Source organism: Vigna umbellata, chromosome 4 (assembly GCF_029865625.1).
Source record: "Vigna umbellata cultivar VRB3 chromosome 4, Vumbellata_1.0, whole genome shotgun sequence".
Classification (NCBI taxonomy): domain Eukaryota; kingdom Viridiplantae; phylum Streptophyta; class Magnoliopsida; order Fabales; family Fabaceae; genus Vigna; species Vigna umbellata.
Genome location: NC_142168.1, coordinates 31,987,211 through 32,008,269, shown reverse-complemented (window position 1 = coordinate 32,008,269; position 21,059 = coordinate 31,987,211). Strand labels below are relative to the sequence as shown.

The 21,059-nt window shown below is 32.5% G+C and overlaps 4 protein-coding genes across 4 annotated transcripts; all 4 read left to right on the top strand.

Moving 5' to 3' along the window:
• The first annotated feature begins 464 nt into the window (after positions 1-464).
• Positions 465-4,463, top strand: NPSN11 (Putative plant snare 11). The gene is made up of 10 exons (XM_047315031.2): positions 465-742; positions 828-920; positions 1,232-1,325; positions 1,445-1,482; positions 1,635-1,723; positions 1,997-2,076; positions 2,849-2,905; positions 2,994-3,086; positions 3,236-3,310; positions 3,925-4,463. The coding sequence occupies exons 1-10, from the start codon at positions 666-668 to the stop codon at positions 4,012-4,014; spliced, it is 786 nt and encodes a 261-aa protein (XP_047170987.1). The 5' UTR covers positions 465-665; the 3' UTR covers positions 4,015-4,463.
• Positions 4,464-6,145: 1,682 nt separating this feature from the next.
• On the top strand, positions 6,146-12,867 carry S1P (SITE-1 protease). Its single transcript, XM_047314998.2, has 10 exons — positions 6,146-6,778; positions 7,330-7,458; positions 7,528-7,680; positions 8,005-8,121; positions 8,314-8,498; positions 8,791-9,054; positions 10,541-11,612; positions 11,749-12,246; positions 12,355-12,415; positions 12,502-12,867. The coding sequence occupies exons 1-10, from the start codon at positions 6,272-6,274 to the stop codon at positions 12,591-12,593; spliced, it is 3,078 nt and encodes a 1,025-aa protein (XP_047170954.1). The 5' UTR covers positions 6,146-6,271; the 3' UTR covers positions 12,594-12,867.
• Positions 12,868-14,106: 1,239 nt separating this feature from the next.
• LOC148199912 (uncharacterized) lies at positions 14,107-15,487 on the top strand. Its single transcript, XM_088114265.1, has one exon. The coding sequence runs from the start codon at positions 14,344-14,346 to the stop codon at positions 15,241-15,243; it is 900 nt and encodes a 299-aa protein (XP_087970391.1). The 5' UTR covers positions 14,107-14,343; the 3' UTR covers positions 15,244-15,487.
• A 2,111-nt stretch (positions 15,488-17,598) lies between these two features.
• On the top strand, positions 17,599-18,697 carry LOC148199911 (uncharacterized). Its single transcript, XM_088114647.1, has one exon. The coding sequence runs from the start codon at positions 17,712-17,714 to the stop codon at positions 18,600-18,602; it is 891 nt and encodes a 296-aa protein (XP_087970773.1). The 5' UTR covers positions 17,599-17,711; the 3' UTR covers positions 18,603-18,697.
• The last annotated feature ends 2,362 nt before the right edge of the window (positions 18,698-21,059 follow it).

Genomic DNA, 21,059 nt, shown 5'->3' with positions numbered 1-21,059 from the left:
AAAAAAAATGATAAATTAAAATTATATTGTAGATAAATTTTTAAAAATATTTTTGAAACAGATAATATATTTTTCAATGTTTAAAAGCTTTTGAGGAAAATATGAATAATTTCACTCATTTTTCAGTACAACATAAGGTTATTGCATTTTACCTATATATAGTATATATTCTATCCATATAAAAGGGTAGATGACTATATATAAAAGGGATTTAAAAAAATGTAAGAAAATCTTAATATTTAAAAAATTATGTAATTAATAGTTTATGTTAAAATAATAAAAAAAGTTTGAGAAAAGGTTGATCACGAAATAATTACCCACGATCACGGAATCCTAAAGCTAGTAGTAGCGGTTTAAATTTAACGTTTCAATTAAAAATATAAAACTAAATATTAGAAAAAACAACTCAGAACGTTGAAGTAAACAAAATAAAATAAAAACAAAAATAAAAATAAACAAATCAAGCGGGAGAGGAGGGAAGAAAACCCCAATAATTTTTGTTTGTTCCTTGAAAGTAAAAGGGACGAACATACACTGAAGATCCCGTCCCAACCGCACAACGCGCTGTTTGGGAGCAACGCGAAATCTGACCCGCATTCCTCGTTTCCTCTCACTCCTGAAGGCCTCATCCAAACAGCCCTCTCTGCCTCAGATCTCGCTGCGAGATGGATCAGTTGTCGGCGATCAGCGAGGACCTGGCCGAGATCGAGGGGCAAATCGCCGACAATTTCCGCGCCCTATCGTCAGAACCTCAACCTCCTCGCTTCCTTTCGTGTTCCGTTCCTGCATTGTTTTCTCATATGTTGGTCTTGTGGTTGCTGTTGCAGAAATGGATTTCAGAAGTTGGAGAAGATTAAGGATTCGAATAGACAGAGCCGGCAGTTGGAAGAGCTCACGGAGAAAATGCGAGAATGTAAACGGTATTTTTCACATTCCACATTTGAATAATTTCGATTATGTCGTTTGCACTTCGCTTATTCGAATTGCGTTTGTCTCACATTGATGAGAGCTTTGTGCAAGAGAGCCTGTATAATCTGTCACAACTTTCAGATCTGTGATACTGAAAAATCATGAACAGAAACCTGTCTATAGCGTGAGGTTTTAATTTGTTTTCCAAAGTCTGATTGTGTGATTTTCCTGATAATCGTTTGGCATTGAAGCACGTCTTGGATTTGAGATTTTGCCGTGGCTGCCTCGTCTAGTGTGTTTACGGTTGGATCTCATTTTTCAGGCTTATCAAGGAGTTCGATAAAGAAGTCAAAGCTTTGGAGAATAACTTCGACAGAGAAACTAACAAAATGTTGAATGAGAAAAAGCAGTCAATGGTTAGATGATTGTGGATTTTTTTTTTCCGTTGACATTTTAATCGATATGTTTTCGCATTTTAGTTTTATTGATTTCCATAACAAATGTTACTTACAAGCATCTTCTATTTTTGTTGCAGATCAAAGAGTTAAACTCATATGTTGCTTTAAAAAAGAAGTAAGTTAAAACAAAGCATAAGCTATCGATTTATCCCGTTTGGCAGACATATTTTTTTATTGCTTCTGTAACTTCGAAATATATTCTGCCATTAGTGGATGTATTCCTTGATATCAACGACCAACTCTAGTGTGTGCTATGTTGCAATGCAGGTATGCTACAAATATTGAGCATAAACGAATTGAACTCTTTGAGGGGCCAAATGAAGGTTTTGCTGAAGAAAATGGCTTGCTAGCATCTTGTAAGCAGACCGATACCTTTATGTTGTACATGCGGGTATTTATTTTTCGTATCACATTTTCTGCTTTCAAATAAATGAAAGCCTATAATAATTTATTTTTCGTATCACATTTCTCTGTCACTGAAAGGCATTTGCATGTCTATAGTTTTGGTCAACTGCCTGGAAGTCTTAAAAGCCTTTGAAAAGAAAGGAAACTAAAAACAAGCTGTTTAGCAAATAGAATCAAGATATATACTATTGTGCTTAACATTGACCCTTTATGATTTATTACAGCAATGACTAACGAACAACTAATGGATCATGGGAATAGGATGATGGATGAGACAGATCAGGCCATTGAAAGGGGAAAGAAGGTAGGTCTATTTTTTGGGTGTCACATCTTTTAGAATTTGCAGTGCACAACGAATTTGTCTATAGTTTGCTATTATATTTTTTCTAGTCCAAGGAACCCAGAGCGAAATCACATTGGTTCCTCCAAGTGTTTCTTGTATGTAGCAGTTTTGGCAATGCGGGGACCTTAAGTTATCGTTACCGTCTTTCTGGTCTCTTATTTTTCTGTCCTGCTATGATCTAATTTGTTTCTTCTTGTTTAATTGGCACTTGCTTGCCATTTTGCTTATTTGCTACATGTTCTTCCTCAATTAAATTACATTGTAAACTTTTATGCTCTTGAAGAACTACTGTCCCAATCTTGCTTTTGTTCACTCCCATTCTATCATCACGTTTGCTAGAATTTTTCTGGCTCTCCAGGAAATGAAGGTGTGTGTGATGGAGGTTTGGGAGAAAGGATATTTTTCAATAGTAGTAGGCGTACAAAGGCATAGCTATATAAGATAATTGTAAGGTTTTTGTATGACATAGTATACTCATTTAGACCAGAGTCGCAATTAGAGAACTTATCCATGTGCATTGTTGAACTTTATGTGGAAAAAGACTTGCATTTTATGTGTAACTAACCTGAAAGGTCACAATTGAACTCTCTATCCGCTGGAAGTTTGAAGAGATGAGAAAGTTGTGGAATCAAAAATTCTTGATGTTTAATTTGAATATTCTTTACATATAATTTTTGCTTTCCTCTTTTGGGTAAAAGGGGAAGTTTGCTGATAGGAAGTTGATTGCTGATAGGTCGTTCAAGAAACAATAAATGTTGGTACAGAGACTGCAGCAGCTCTTAAGGCTCAGGTATGAATCTTATGCATACCCCAAAATTAACGAAGAAAAAAAGACTTGAATTCGACATGGGTTTAAGTGTACACTCTTCTATGTATAGACGGAACAAATGAGCAGAGTTGTCAATGAGCTGGATTCGATCCATTTCTCTTTAAAGAAAGCATCACAATTGGTCAAGGAAATCGGTAGGCAGGTCAATTTCTACAGAATCCACATCATTTCATTGCAATGTAGTTACTATATATATATATATATATATATATATATATATATATATATATATATATATATATATATATATATATGAATCATTCATCTAACATATGGGTGCTTTTATAATAGGTTGCTACTGACAAGTGTATTATGATGCTACTTTTCCTTATTGTCATTGGAGTAATTGCTATCATTATAGTAAAGGTAAGAGAATATGACTTTTTAACCCAAGGTTTAATTCAGAACCGTTATCGGGAATTTTTAACTATTATTGTATTTCTAGGTGAAGTTATTGGGCCGGGAATTTTTTTGTAGTTAACGGTAAAAATTGCTTGACAATGTGTAAGGATATGTATGTTGCTTGTGGAAGCATATTATATTTACTTATCGATTAACCATGAAAAAGAACTTCCGTTTTTCAAGTCTTTCACTGGATACAGAATTTGATGGCCTTCATTAGTTTATGCATTTTTATGTGATATGCTAAGGTTCATCTTTTTTTGTTATTGATCGATGCAGCCATGTGACAATTATCATAAAAAACACTTCCAAAATTTATTTGCAGTATGTTTGAAAGAGATTGTTTTGGCATTGGATTTAAAACAAAAATATCATTGATTGAGTCCAGGCAGTTGAAGGTGGTGAAAAAAGTTCTAAAATTTAAATATAGTTACAAATGTCACAATTTGGAATGCCATTTTTCTTTTTTGGTAAAAGTTTCATTCACAACCTAATAGAACTAGATTCCAGAAGTCACCTTCTATAAGTATTTAATCTTATGACTGCTCAAATTATTATGAATTCTTTCAAAATTTCAGCTTGTGCATCCGGAGAACAAGGACATTCGCGACATTCCAGGACTGGCTCCTCCAGTTCAGAACCGAAGACTGCTTTGGAGTCACAGTTGAAGAGTTAAAATGAACATGATGATGACTGATAAGCTTACGACAAATGCGTTGGGGACACTAAAATGATCATGTTTATGACCTCAGCAAATTGATTTGACGCTCTTTGGTTTGATGGTTATGACATTGGATGAAGGTATTACCAGAAACACAGTTGCCATTAATTGAGTTTGTTATTACATAATATTAGAAGAGGGGTTGGTTGGCCTGAGGCATAATAGAACGTGGGTCTAGGAATGCACGCTGAACTTTTTCTTGAACCGAACCATTTTTACTACTATACAGGTTCTGTCTATCGAATCATAGGGAAAGCCAAACAAATGGGCCCTTGAGATTCTTTGCTGGTTGTCTTTCTGTCAATCGTGTAATGTACGGTGCCATTTACTGTATACCTTCACTTCTAAAAAACCTACCTAGTATTATCAATTTATAATATAAGCACTACTTTATCATGTTTAAATGTTGCAAGTCCTTTGTTTTGTTTTAATCGATGTCCACGTTGCCCTGTCGCGCTTGGTTGACATCGCATTGATCCATGATGAGCCCATGAATGGTTTTGTGGATTATTTTATTTTATTTTATTGTTGAGAGTGAGACAAGCTATTTGGTTGCAAAATTATTTTACGTGGTTCCTGTCTTCTAGTAGCTGCTAGCTTGACTTTTGATAAGGATGGTGATTTTGACGTTGACTGAGGATCCTTGTAGGACTAGGGACTGTGATCCTTGACGTTGATACGTTGTTTTAATAATTATTGGGATAATTATAATAATAATAATAATTTAAAATCTGATTTAATATATTTTAACATGTTAAATCAAATTAAAATAATAAAATAAATTAGCTATTTATTAATTTAAAGTTAAATAAAATTTTAAAAAAATATGTTAAACGATTTTTAAAATCGGTTAACATTGTTAACGGTAACCATTTAACATATTACTTTAATTTTTTTTAATTTAGATTGTAATAATTAATTAATTAATTTTAATTTTTAATATATATTTTCTTTTTGAATTTAACAATTTTTTAAATAATTTTAATAATAAAATTTTAAAAATATTTAATTTATTTTAATAAGTTATGTTAAACGGTTTTCCACGTAACATATTTTTGAGTTTTATTTTTTATTTTAAAATTTATTAAATAATTAAATTATTTTAATATTTTAATATATCTTTTTTGAATTTAACAAAATTTTAAATTAATTTTATTATAGAATTTAGAAAATATTTAATTTATTTTAATATATGTTATTATTTTAATAATTATAATGACAGTTATAATAATAATACTAATAATAATAATAATAATATACAATCTGATTTAATATATAAATCATACTAAAATATTAAAATAAATCAATTATTCATTAATTTTAAATTAAAAAACATAATTTAAAAAGCTATATTAAAAAGTTTTCGAAATTCGTTAATGTATGTTAAGGGTTGTTAACGATTTTTAAAAAACCATGTAACATATATTTTAAAATTTTATATTTTAATTTTAATTTTAATAAATAATGAGTTTATTTTAATATAGTTTAATATGTTAAAATATATTAAATCAACTCTTATATTATTTTTATTATTATTTTTAGTATTATTATTATTATTATAATCGTAATAATAATTATTAAAACAATAACCTATATTAAAATAAATTAAATAATTTTTAAATCTATAATAAAATTAATTTTAATTTTTTTAAATTTAAAACATTTAATTAAAATATTAAAATTAATTATTTATTTATTAAATTTAAATTAAAAACAAAATTTAAAAAATATGTTAAACAATTAAGACAGTTAAGATAATGTTTAACTATTTTCGAAAACTATTAAAGATTTTTAATATACATTTTCACAAAAATTATTAAAAATAAATTTAGAATTCGATTTTTCATACCTTTTCATAAAAAATTATTCAAATGAAAAATCAAATTAGATTTTTTAAAAACTGAATTCTAACCTCTTCCAATACATATTATTCAAGTAAATATTAGTGTGCTTCGTAGATAAAAAAAAAAAAAAACATTTTGTGTCAGACAAAAATCCATCCTCAACTATGTTGAAAAAAAATCCAGAAAGAGAAAAAGAAGCAACACTTTGACATGATTGAGACAATGTCATCCCAACATAACACAAACCAAACCAAACATCAACTTAGGCAGAAACACCTCTCTCTCTCTCTCTCTCTCTCTCTCTCTCTCTCTGTTTCATCTCTCTATTGTACACTCTATCTCCAATGTAGGAGCCGAACTATGGCCACCATTCCTCACCAATGGAATACCTTTTCACTCTCTCTCCTAATTCTCTCCGTCACCCTCTTCCAAAACCTAGCCCCCAATTCCTCTCCTCCCCCTCCCAATTACATCGTTGCCTTCCGTCACTACGCCGCCGTCGACAGCCACCGCGCCTACCTCGAATCCGCCCTCCGCCCCGAGGGATGGCGCTGGATCCCGCGCCAGAACCCGGCGGCGCAGTTCCCAACTGACTTCGGGCTGGTGGCCATCGAGGATTCCGGGGTGGTAGACGAGATTCGGAAACTGGGGTCGGTTAAATACGTGAGCTTGGACGTGAGCTACAAGAGGGGTTTGATGACGACGGATCAGAGACGCAACAAGAAGGTTGGGGCGTTCGAGGACGGGACGAAGAAGCGCCCCGGGAAGATCTTCACTGCGATGTCGTTTTGCGAGGCCGAAGAAGGTGAAAAAAGTGTTGGCAATCACAGCAGTTCCATCAAGTGGGGGCGGGAATTGATGATGCAGGTTAAAATTTATGGTTTTCTGATGTTGGGTATTTGGGGGAAACGAGAAAGATTTAGACTTTGATCTGGTACCTTTGGTTATGGCTGTTGGATTGTTTTGTCTATGTTGCGTTACAGTGGAAACCCGAAATTACGAATGGAATGTGGATTTTATCCTATTAGCTTCTTAGTAAACATGGAAATCATATTTGGGATGTGGGACCAAGTGCATTCACGACGTATCATCTAAGTTCACATCGAATACCGTGATACTAATTAACCTGATTTTGGGTAAATGTTCACCTATGTGGTCTCACGATGAATACTTGATTATGGGTTTAAAATTGATTTTGAGCTGAGGCTTAAATCAACTGTGTAGCTTTTGCGATTGATAAAATTTTTTATACTTTAATTTCTAACCTGCTTTTATAATGAAAACATCTAAACATAAATCACTATACTTGAAAATCAATTTTAACAATCAACATCAATTTTGTAGACATCACAACTATATTTGGATTTATTAATTGAAACTGTGCAGTTGCATGTTTTGAGGTTTTTGGGTTTTGGCAGAGATCACAAGTTACTTCAATGTTTGGGGCTGAGGATCTCTGGGCGAAAGGGTACACTGGTGCCAAGGTCAAGATGGCTATATTTGATACTGGCATTCGGGCTGATCACCCTCATTTTCGTAACATCAAGGTAATTATTAATTTGAAATTATTGCTTTTGGTTGATAGTGGATGAGTTGAGTGATGAGGAAATTTACAGGAGCGTACTAATTGGACCAATGAAGATACGTTGAATGATAATCTTGGACATGGGACTTTTGTTGCGGGTGTAATTGCTGGTGTAGATTCTGAGTGCCTTGGTTTTGCACCAGACACAGAGATTTATGCATTTCGAGTGTTCACTGATGCACAGGTAATGCCTGTTGGATGCTATGTTGAACTCTTTTCTTGCTTTGGAAGTGGGAGGGGGTTGAGTTTAAATCTTTTGAGTGCATGGAAATGGCATTTCTTTCACCCAGATTCCAAAATACCGTCATTATAGATGCATGATACAGCAATGAACAAAAGTTTATGAACAAATAGTAAAAGCTATCAAGCTCTAAAGGAAGAACCTATATGTATCTTCGCCAGTTATAAATACATGCTGTTTTTTATTTCTTCTAGTTCTCTGCTTATAATTATATTATTCTAGAATGGTTGGCAAGATTTTGAGAAGATTGCATTCAGCCTGTTACAGGTATCATATACATCATGGTTCCTTGATGCCTTCAACTATGCAATTGCAACCAATATGGATGTGTTAAATTTGAGCATAGGTGGACCTGATTACTTGGATCTCCCGTTTGTTGAAAAGGTAAATTTCTTGTGCCTATCTGTTTCTGCTCACTAATTCAATAGTGAGATATTATTTGGTGAATAGTTTCTCTGCTGTAACTCCTATATTTGAAGAAGCTATTATTTGTTTCTGGCTGGTACTTGTATGCAGTAATAATTATTTATTTCACATAGTACATAAATGTCCTTTTATAGAGTTTTATGGTAACAGATATGGGAGATAACAGCAAATAATATAATCATGGTTTCTGCAATTGGAAATGATGGACCACTTTATGGAACTTTGAACAATCCAGCTGATCAAAGTGATGTTATTGGTGTTGGTGGTATTGACTATAGTGACCATATAGCCTCCTTTTCCTCACGTGGCATGAGTACCTGGGAGCTTCCTCATGGGTAACATCCTCGTATTTGTTTATATTTCATTGTTCCTGTTTCACTGTCATTTGTTAAATATTTCTGATGACAACTTCTGTATTTTTTTTTCTTTATGCAAATACTTTTTTGATCTCATATGATGCTAATTTCGTTGTACAATGGTCTGTTAAATGTTTAACTAGAAAATATTTTTTATTTAATGAGTTATTCTTGTCCTCTGTTTTTTTTTTCTGTAGCATCTTTAATTTGTATGCAAGTTTGCTTTCTTGTTAATAATTTTTTAAATTATATTGGCATTTGTACATTGCAGTTATGGCCGTGTAAAGCCAGACATAGTTGCATATGGACGGGACATTATGGGATCAAAAATTAGCGCAGGCTGTAAAAGCTTATCAGGAACTAGTGTTGCAAGTCCTGTAGTTGCCGGTGTTGTATGTTTGCTTGTCAGTGTCATTCCTGAATCTGAGAGAAAAAGTATCTTAAACCCAGCAAGCATGAAACAAGCATTGGTTGAGGGTGCTGCAAAGCTTTCTGGGCCTAACATGTATGAGCAGGGTGCTGGCAGAGTTGATCTGTATGTTCTCTTGTTTACCTTTCTATTTTATTTGTTTTTAAGATATATCTTAATGGGACACACAATTTACCATAGCAAAGAAATGGTTTTAGTGTTATTGTTTCTATGATAGTTCTGATAATTTTAAGAACCATGCTGGGAAAGGAATTAGCATGAGTGTATGTATATATACATTCATAATTGATTGGTCAAACCACATTCGATCAAATTGTGAACGCATATGCAAGGTTAGTGAACTTGAGAGTCTACGTAGACTTGTTGGGGCTTCATCTCAGCTTGTAAACTTGTAAGAGTCTACTTCATATGAAAAAGGAAATAATACTTGTAAATATCATACTAATTCAATACCAGAATTAAGCATAATAAAACAATAATTCCACAAATTTTAATGAATAAAATTCCCAAGTAAATCATCAACCAAGTCTCATCATAGAGGATTTGCTAGACTTAAAACGCAAGAGCAGAATTCCAAAATTTTTTATAAGAACAGAAAAGAAAAGAAGAAAAAATTCCTATAGTACGGAACAAAAATAAAGGTAGAATGTACTTTTACGGCTTTGTAGAGCAGAGGAGACAAAAATAGTGGCAGATTGCATGTTGCCTGAGTACTCACTTGTGTGTGAGGCAGAGGAATTGAAATACAGTGCCAAAATGCAGTTCAGACGAAAACTCAGTTGCGATGCAAAGCAGAATGAAACCAAACGAGAATTAAACCAAACACGAATGAAATGTAGAGGAGAATCATCATACTGCCAAAGGAGAAATATGCAATGATGCTACGTGAAATGGGAAAAGAAGAAAACCTAATTGCAACCTTTTAACTGTGTCCTCGGTGACATTTTGATTGACCTTTCATTTGCACGCATGGACTCTCTAACTCGGTTGTAAACTAGCAAGTATGCTTAATTATGCTCATGTCTGCCATAGATGGCACAAGTCTACTCCAAAACTGAGTTAATTTGTGGCCACTCACTAGATTCATAAACTTGTACAAGTTTGCAAGATAATCGGTGATTTTGGCAACAATGCATATATGTACAATATTCACAAACAGATATAAAAATTATAAGAAGTTAGGTAAACTAAAACAACTTGTTCAACCTGTTTGACATAACTGATTTTGGGCCAACTCAACAGGTTTCTACACCTCTAAAATTATCCTATGTTTGGGTTAATTGGACTAGACATTTGACCATTTCGCCAATTTTCTGCTCAAGCTGACCATATATATAAACAATGTAATTTCCAGGTACATAAATAATTGTAATGTCCGTATACTTTATGGAAACCTTTTAAATAGGTCCATGTAGTTTTAACCAAAACTGAGTTTCTTGGTTTTGGAAATTTGTTTAGCGGGCTTCCTGTGGGGAACTAAAGGACTACAATCAAATGGCTTTTGAAATTATCGGGATTCATTTGGGCTTTTAACTACAAATAGCTTTATGTTCTTAAATCATGTTTTCATATTTGTTTACTTGATTTTCAGGTTAGCATCATATGAGATTCTTAAGAGCTACAAACCTAGGACAAGCATATTTCCCAGTGTTCTTGATTATACAGATTGTCCTTACACATGGCCATTTTGTCGTCAGCCACTCTATGCAGGTGCCATGCCTGTCATCTTCAATGCCACCATTTTGAATGGAATGGGTGTGATTGGATACATTGAAAGTCCACCAACATGGCACCCTTTTGATGAAGAAGGGAATCTTCTAAGCATACATTTTACTTATTCTGAGATAATATGGCCTTGGACTGGTTATTTGGCTCTTCACATGCAGATCAAGGAAGAAGGTGCACAATTTTCTGGTAAGATTGAAGGTAATGTAACTCTTAAGGTTTCTAGCCCCCCAGCTCAAGGAGAGAAGGACCCTCAAGTTAGCATTTGTGTGCTTCAATTAAAATTAAATGTGGTACCAACACCACAACGATCTAAACGAATTTTGTGGGATCAGTTTCACAATATCAAATACCCACCTGGATATATTCCTAGAGATTCCTTGGATGTTCGTAATGACATTCTTGATTGGCACGGGGATCATCTACATACAAATTTTCACATCATGTTCAACATGTTACGAGATGCTGGTTACTATATTGAAACACTTGGTTCTCCTCTTACATGTTTTGATGCTCGGCATTATGGTACACTTTTGTTGGTGGATCTTGAGGATGAGTACTTTCCTGAGGAGATTGAAAAACTAAAAGATGATGTTTTAAATACTGGATTGGGATTAGCTGTCTTTGCCGAGTGGTATAATGTAGATTCAATGGTAAAGATGAGATTCTTTGATGACAATACACGGAGCTGGTGGACCCCAGTCACTGGAGGTGCTAACATTCCTGCACTTAATGATCTTTTGGCTCCATTTGGGATTGCTTTTGGAGATAAGATTTTGAATGGTGATTTTTCACTTTTGGGTGAGCAGAATCGATATGCATCTGGGACAAATATAGTGAGGTTTCCAAGGGGTGGTTATGTGCATAGCTTTCCCTTCTTAGATAGTTCAGAAAGTGGAGCCACACAGAGTGTGCTGCTAACTTCTGGCTCAACCAAGGTATGACATGACACCTTTTATCTCTGTAATTATGTATATTGAAATAAGCATTGATAAATGTAGCCTCTGAAGGAAAAAAAAGGTTAAATAAAACATACTTTCTAATTTGAAATATGGTTTCTTTTTGGTGAAACAGGCAGATTCTCCAATTCTTGGTCTCATGACAATTGGCGAAGGTCGCATAGCTGTGTATGGGGACTCCAATTGTTTGGATAGCAGTCATATGATAACAAATTGTTTTGCCCTTCTGAGGAAAATACTGGATTTTACCAGTGAAGATGTTAAAGATCCAACACTTTTCTCGGATACAATTAAACAAGACTCTCCTTTGTATGAAGCTGACAATCGATTGCCATCCCGTAGAACTGATGTAAATTTCTCCGCATATTCAGCCATTGTGGGTAAGGAATTGATTTGTGGGACTGACACAAGATTTGAAATTTGGAAAACTAAAGGTTACAACTTGCAAGTAAGAGGAAGAAACAGAAGACTGCCCGGTTATCCTATCATTGATTTGGGAAGGGGTTTCAATTCATCCTCTGGCACTTCTAACACTAAGCAACCCAGGTTGACCGTAAGAAGAAAGGGTGAATCTCTGGGGAACAGGTATTTGGGCCTGTTCTATGGAGATGAGGTATGAAGAAGAACAACTATTGTATTGGTCATTTAGTGTTGATCTTTATGTTTGTCATCGGAAACTTCATATTGCTGATGTTGTGAATTCTTTGATCATTTCTTGTAGCCTGATGCACCTGTGTTGGTTGTTGGTCATTGGTTGGTTCCTTTTGTTGTTGCATTAACTGGTTAGTAAAATACTTGATTTTTTACCATCTATTTTTGGACTAGTATATTTATGTTGTTTATGTTTCATATATTTTACTTCTGACAGGTATTTTGCTATTGAGTTTTTGGCGCATTCGTCAAAAGAGGCGTAGACGAAGAAAAGGATCAAGTTCTGGTAGATTGGCCAATGTAGTTTAGCATTACATCAACTATTGTAACTGTAACACTAGCTTTCAAAGAAACCCCACTGTAGCATTAGTAACATAGTAAACATCACTCACTACGTCACTTTAGGAAAGTAGTCAAATAAGTTGCCTTATTTCCTAGAGTTGTAACATTTTTTCGCTGTTTTGGAGCTTTTCAAATACAAACTTTTTGATAGTAAATTTATTTGTCTAATGTTTATGGCTATTGGTACAACAAAGTATTATAGGATTCAATAATTAATTATTATATAGTTTTCTTATTTTAAGTAGATTTCTTCTTTCCTTAACTTCTTAAACGGTTGAAACCCTATGACTTTTTTTAAATATTTAATTCGATATAAAATTAATTTTTTTAAATTATTTCAATCTTTATTTGAAAGAAATCTCAAATATATAATCTTTAAGAAGAAAAGAATATACTTATAAAACATAATGAAGAAATAAACAAATTAAAATTAATTTTTATATCGTGAAACTATTGGATTTGATGAATAAGAATTATATAATGTGAAATTATAATTGACAAGATTAGATATTTTTGAAATGAACATTAAACGTGGGAAATAAACACACATAATATTCACTCTTATTTTTATGGTTTGCATTTGTTTCGTACTCTTTGTCGATAGAATTTGGTTAGAACATAGTTAAAATTGAAAAGAGAAAGAAAGAATAAAAGTTTATTAAAAAGGAAAAAAATATAAATATATTTGAATAAAAGTAAATAAAAGTGGGATGTGGAAATCAATTACTGGTTGATGATGCCATAAAGTTATATAATAATTAGATTTTACTTGTTTTTTTTGTCAAAATTATATTAATTTAAGATAAAATATTCAAATACTGGTTGATGATATTGTTAGTTATATATTAATCCATATCTAATATAAATATATTTGAATATGTAACCAACTTTATTTATTAATAATCACTATTGATAATGTAACAAGCTTGTCTTAAATTAAAAATTCAATATAAAATTTATTTAAATATTAAACATTTTAGAATTGCATATTTTATGTTCTTTACTAAACTGAAGTCATTAGTGTTCAAAAGGTAATTTTGAAATAATAATATATTTGGTTGCAGAGTATATTTTATTCATTTAAAGAAATATAGTAAATCTAATTTTTGTGTTGTTCTACCTTCACCTGTGTGTCCCCCAGTTATGGCACTTGCAAGATCAACATCATCTTTATGATTCTTTATTTTTCCACTTGTTTGATTGTTTTAGCAAGAATCTGACATATAATGGTTATTCTTTTAGCAACTTTACTTTCTTATCTTCTATAAATGTATGTTGGAATGGTTATCCAAACAAGTCTGAGTAATTATCACAAGTGATGCATCACCTAGTTCTTCTGAGAGATTGAGTGTGCTTGAATTTAATTTTTGAGTTGAAAGCAAACATAAATTTAGTGATATCACATAAAAGTAGATGAATCAAGCAAGTAGAAGAATAAAAAACAGCATAAACAGTAGAAAGAGAAAAGTGGTTTGGAAAAACATGACAGAATTAGATGCTACTGAATTAATAAGCTGAAGAACAACGCTTCCTTATAGTGAGAGAAAATATGATTCTATAATCAGTGTACTTATAGTTTTGGGATATGAACATCCACAGAACACAAGTTTACTTGAGTTTCCCATTATTATATTTTTGAGTTACTGCACATTACCTTCTTCAACTAATCCATTCCAACATTTCGTGGTGTGCTGCATCTATTCTACACACAGAAAAGATGGGAAACAACAACGTTGCTTGTTTTCACCGTCATATAGGAAGTATTCCATTTCCCTCTCATCTTCAACTGGGAACAGATGCTACCATCGACATGAAGACATTTATCTCTCACAGGTTTAATGATGGAGCATACGCCGAAAACGCAGAAGTTTTATACACCGTTGAAGGGTCAAAGTGCAAACTCGTGTTAGGAAGGATTGTTCGCAATGACGGAAATGTCAACGTGGTATCGTTCGTACTCCATGACAGCATAACATGTTCAGACAAAAAAGTCATATGCCTGCCTATATACAAATTCGATGCCGGTTTTCATTGCCCGTTCGACTCTCAGTCTAAGGGTTCCATCCCGTGGAAGACAAAGAATAACGTCCATGCATGGGATGGTGTTACGGAGACCAAAGTTTACTTGTATGGCACTGAAAATAGACATGGCCTTCTTGTTTGGGAGGGCAAGAAAAACGATTATCACGAACGTACTGCTCAGGCAGTGACTATAACACACTATTTTGTTAGTAGTAAAGGATCAGCGGGTGTTAACAGATCAAGTGAAACAACAGATATTGGATTTTCTGTTGTGGCAAAGGTTGGACTTTGTGAAGGAAAGTTTGATATAACAGTGGAGGGTCCTGAATCACACCCTGTTTCTGCATTATTATACATGTTCGGTGAAGTGAGTAGAACTGGGATTTGGAAGCCAAGGATGTGTCCTCATTGTCGTAACATTCGGAGGGAGTATAACACAACGTTTTCGCAGTCTGATAGTGAAGACGATGTTGTTCTCTTACCACAACGTCTCGGTAGCCAGCTAAATGCAGCGACCATTGCCAACGATGGAAGGTTCAGAGGTCATGCTAATGGTAGTATCATCAAATGCAAAAATTTCTATGGTTTTAATTGAGTGAAGATCCTAACTTTATGCGTTTCTCTCTCAATATATATGTTGAATAATTTGTTAGTCTTGTAGAATTTTAAGAAAGTTTGAATGTACTACAAATGTATAACTCAAGTCTGAAGATAGAAATGTGTTGTATTTGGACAAGAGTGTCAACAATCATATGATTGCAGACAAAGAATGACAAATTGTAATTAATCCAATCCTTTTTCATGTTGAAAATAGGTAAAAAGGAGCATCATTCTTCCCATTTATCAATTCAATCATCTACCTATTATTCTCCCGCTTATCAATTTATTAATCTAGATAGTATCTAATTCTCTTTCATATTTTCTAAACCACTTTTCTTCTTTTGGTATCCCATTTGATTCTTTAATCTTCCACTTCCTATACTCATTTCAGTACAGCAACCTAGCTTACGATAACCACATGTAAATTCGACTTTAATATCTAATGTTGATGATGCACCCATGTAATGACTGTTTTATTGTCAAAGTAAAATTCTAAATGTGAAATCTCGTATACAGAAATATCGTATAAAGAAACACATATCAGAAAGTAGAAGTAGTTGAAATGGGGGTTTATCAGAATTTGAAACTTATGATGAAAAACAAATTTGAAAATGACTTGGGAGAAAATCAACTATCAGATAGAGAAACATATCAGAAAGTAGAAGTAGTCAATTTTAATTATTTTCAATTAGTATAATTTGAGGTTTCTCTCGAACCTATATCAATTATTTCTTAACTAATATTAATCGATAATTTCAACTAAATTAATAAGTTCATTGTAATCATTATCAAACACAATTATTTATGTATGTCAATAATATTAATTTTAGATATAAATCAAAATTTTACGATGAATCGTTAGGGATAGATATAAGTTTTGCCAATTTTAATCGGAACTTTTTGTCACCAACATCTAAAACCATTTTGGATGTTAGCAAAATTTTTTTGGTATATCTTAATCAATTCTTTTATTATAAGAGAATATGTATTTAGTGTTGTCTTTTAATAAAAAGCTACGCTAAATATAATTATAAATATCCAATTTGCATCGATTGTAAAATTGTGAATACTAGTATGTTAACATTAGTTTATGAAGAACTGACTCTACTTAGTGTTAGTTTAAAAAAAGATGAAATATACTTACCACAATTTTTACACTCTTGAACTCCAAAGCAACAAGAATAGTATATTATTATAGAATCATCATTGCACTCTCTTTCATATTTTCTAAGCCACTTTTCTTTTTCCTTTGATTCTTTAATCTTCCATTTGCTACACTCATTTAAGTACAAGACCTAGCCTATGATGATAACCACATGTAAATTTGACTTTTATATCTAATGTGGGTATGCACGAATATATTGAATGTATTATTTTGTTAGAGTAAAAGTATGAATGTGAAATCTCATATAATAGAATCGAAAAGTAGATTAATCAAGAATCAAGCAAGTGGAAGAATAAAAAACAACATAAACACTAGAAAGAGAAAAGTGATTTGGAAAAATATGACAGAATTAGATGCTACTGAATTATAATAATAAGTTGAAGAACAACGCTTCCTTACAGTGAGCCAAAATATGATTCTATAAATTTATTTATAGTTTTGGGATATGAAAAATACTGGAGAACTTAGTAGCCACTAAGGAGACCTTTCAAGACATCAAGACTTCACTTTCTGTAAGAAATTGCTCTAAAGAATACGTTTGAGATGTCTAGGATAGGCTAATTTTCTATTAATTGGAATTGGTTGTTGACGATATATTAATGTAAATTTCGTGTACAATATATGTTTCTGTTGTTGTTCTTTTGCTTTTGATTATAGGAAAGGATAATTCTCTTTAAAAGTTTTTTTGTACGGAAAGTATTTTTAGAACCAAAAACGTTAGAAAAAAAACTAAAAGTAATTATCCTACGACTAACTTCTGTACTTTTGGTCATTCTCAACATATGAATTTAATGCAAAATTATCTGAATTAATTAAGGAATTAATAATTCAATAGATAATTTTAGAACTTGTTTTAAGGAATTAAACCAAGATACTCTTATTTGAATGCTTGAACAGAGAATGTATGTTGTTCACGATTTTATTATAATGTTAGTCAAAGACCAATTCCAGTAATCTTTTATTGAATTTTTCAATATTGATCTTTTATTGTATTTTTCAATCTTAATCTTTTTACATTGTTAATGTCATACTAATTTCCAAATTGAAATCACAAATGTTATCATCAATAATTGATCTTGATAAATAATTTTAATTTAATAACGTGACTCAAAATCTCTTAGGAGAACCATACTCTTAACTTACTTCACTGAAAGAATTTGGTATACTTGCAAAAAGTGATAAATACCTAGTTTAGAGTTTCCCATTATTATATTTTTGAATAACTGCACATTAACTTATTCGACTGATCCAATCCAACATTTTGTGGTACGCTGCATCTATTCTACACACAAAAAAAGATGGGAAACAACAACGTTGCTAGTTTTCTCCGTCATAGAGGGAGTCTTCCATTTCCATCCCATACTCAACTGGGAGCAGATGCTACCATCAACATGAAGACATCAATCTCTCACAGGTCTGGTGATAGAGGATTCCTCGAAAGAGCAGAAGTTTTATACACAGTTCAAGGGTCAGAGTGCAGTCTCGCATTACGAAGAAATGTTCTCAAGGACGGCGATGTCAACGAGGTATCGTTTGTACTCCATGACAGCATACTATGTTCAGACACAAAACAACCATGGCTGCCGATATTCAAAACGGAAACTGGTTTGCTTCGCGTGTTCGTCGAGCTTACGTGTTCCATCCCGTGGACGAAGACAAGGAAGAACGTTGATGCACGGGGTGGTGTTACGGACACCAAAGTTTACCTGTATGGCACTGCAAACAGGTGTGGTCTTCTTGTTTTGGAGTGCAAGAAAAACTATTATCATGAACGTGCTGCTAAAGCAGTGACTATAGCACACTATTTTGTTAGTAGTAACGGATCAGTGGCAGTTAACAGATCAAGTGAAACAACAGATATTGGATTTTCTGTTGTGACAAAGGTTCGAGTGTGTGATGGAAAGTTTGATATAACAGTGGATGGTCCTGAATCACATCCTATTTCTGCATTATTACATATGTTCAAGGGAGTGAATAGAACTGGGATTTGGAAGCCAAGCATGTGCCTTCATTGTATTAATATTCAGAGAGAGCATAGCAGAATGCAGTCTGATAGTGAAGACAACGACGGTGTTCCCTTACAACCATCTCTAGGCACCCGGCAAAAGGTAACATCTATTGTCAATGATGGAAGATTCAGAGGACATGCTAATGGAAGTATTATCAAATGCAAAAATTTCTACGGTTAATTGAGAGAAAACCCTAATTTGGTGTATTTATATATATTTTTATGACCTTGTTAATGTTTTAGACCACATTGTATTAAGAAATTTTCTTTTATTTTTGTGGTTGTATTATTTGGAGTATGAAACATGAGGCATGCATACGCATGAAAGATTTAGAATGCTAACAAAAGATATAGAACCATCTTGTAATAATATAAAGTCCAAGCACTACAGAAAACCCACACTGTCATGGCACTATAGCAAGATCAAATCAATATCATCTATTATTCTTTATTCTTCCACTTGTTTGATTCTTTTTTATCAAGTGGAGTGGGGAATGTTTCCTTTGAATATGTTTCAATCCAATGAAAGAAAATAAGAAAAATATTAAATTAACGGATGAGTGTATATTTATTTCTTTATGTTAGGATTAATATCAAAATTTTAATTGAATTTGTGTGTTTAAAAAATTGATTTAAATAAGATTTCTGATAATTGAATTTATTAAGTTTGAAAAATAAAATGTCTTAAAAAGGGTTGAGTTTTAATTAAGGTCGACTCAATTGAGTTTTGTTTGTGATTGTCGTGATTTTTGACGGGCATCGTTGTCTCGATCGAATTTCGGTTAGGACCGACTTGATAGAATTTTTCTGCGCTGACCAAATTTGACCAACTTTTTAGAGGAGTTGACTTGACTGAATTTCGATCAAGACCTCAGCCAAATTTTAGGGGGATTGACTTCACCCTAGTCTTGGGCGTAGTTGTCATAGCCGAATTAGTTTGAGGTCGACTTAAGCAAATTCAACTAAATTTTGATTAGGGCAAACCTCCATCGAGTTTCGGTCATGGCCATTTCAACCAAATTTTGATCAGAAATTACTCAACTGAGTTTTGATCGTGGATATCCCAATCAAATTCGGTCCAAACCCGTCTCAACATTTTGCAAGACCTGATTCATCTCAACCTTTTGTCTGACCCAACTCGTCTCAACCTTGGATTCGACCTGACACTTCTCAACCTTCAATTTTACACGACTTGTCTCAATCTCTAGTCTAGTCTAACTTGTCTCGGTATTTGACCTCAACTTGGTTTGTCTTAACCTTTGACCTAATTTATCTTGAACTTGGGTTATAAAGTCCAAACACTTCCGAAAACCATCAACAATTGTCCATATCATCCCTGTTACTCTTTATTTCTTCCACTTGTTTGATTCTTTTCGGGATATATTTTCTTTGTATTTGTTTGAATATACCAAAATAAAATGAGGTAAAATCAAAATAAAATTGATGCAATACTACAGTCATTCATGCCATAATATAGTTTATGATGGAAACAATAAAGAGAATTGAACATGTATATAATTCAAAGACACGATCTTAGCATTAGCTAACTTCAAACATGAACAATTAAAAATAAATTTGAGAAACTATTTGACAATAACGGATAATATTACGAAGAAATAAATAAATTAAAATTGGCTTTATATTATAAAACAGTTTAGATGCAAGTGTATTATATAAATGCACATAATATTGGATTACTAGGTTTGATTTTTTTTCACAGTTTGTGAGTAGTAGAATCTACATGTTATAGAGTACCGTTAAAAAAAAAAATTAAAAAGTGAAAAGAAAGTTTCGAAGGAGGACTTGTAAATTTTAAATTGATGTAATTAATAATCATGTTGGTGGTTAGTGTTTTATGTAGAATTTATGATAAAAAACATTTCGATATAATTTCTAAGTTTTATTTTAGCAAAATTAATCATTGATTATATTTTACTTATTTTCTGTTCAAATATATTAATTTAAGATGAAATATTGAAATATTTGAAATACTTGTGGATGATATTCAGTTATAACATAGATATATTTGAATTAATATATTGCCAGCTTTATTAATAATCACGATTTCTAAAGTAATAAACATGTCTTAAATTAAACTTTCAATGTAAACTTTACATAAATATAAAATTTGTGACATGGTCCAGTCTTTGGGAATTGCATATGTTATGTACTAAATTTAAGTCATTAATATTTAAAGTAAAATATTATTTTAACGGAGCTTTTATAAATACATTCATATAACTGTAGTTAATATATAATAATAAAACATTGAATGTGGTAGAAATTTAAAGGAGTTCTGAAAGTACAACCCCTCATGCTAAATATAATTTTCAAACAAGAATATATTTGATTGCAGTATATTTTATTCATTAAAAAAATATTATAAATTCCATTTTAAATTATAAAAAAAATAGCAAGAGAAAGTGATTTTAAAACTAGAATTGAGTTGTGCTAAAAACCATCCATAAACTGGTTTTGAAACTATACTGTTAAAGAAAGAAACTAACACTGCGTTATGCAATGAAAAAGGAGATGGATTAAGAATCAAAGAAACAAGAAATGGAAGAATAAAAAACAGCATAAACGCCAGAAAATGAAAAGTGGTTTGGAAAAATAATAGAGAGAATTAGATGCTACT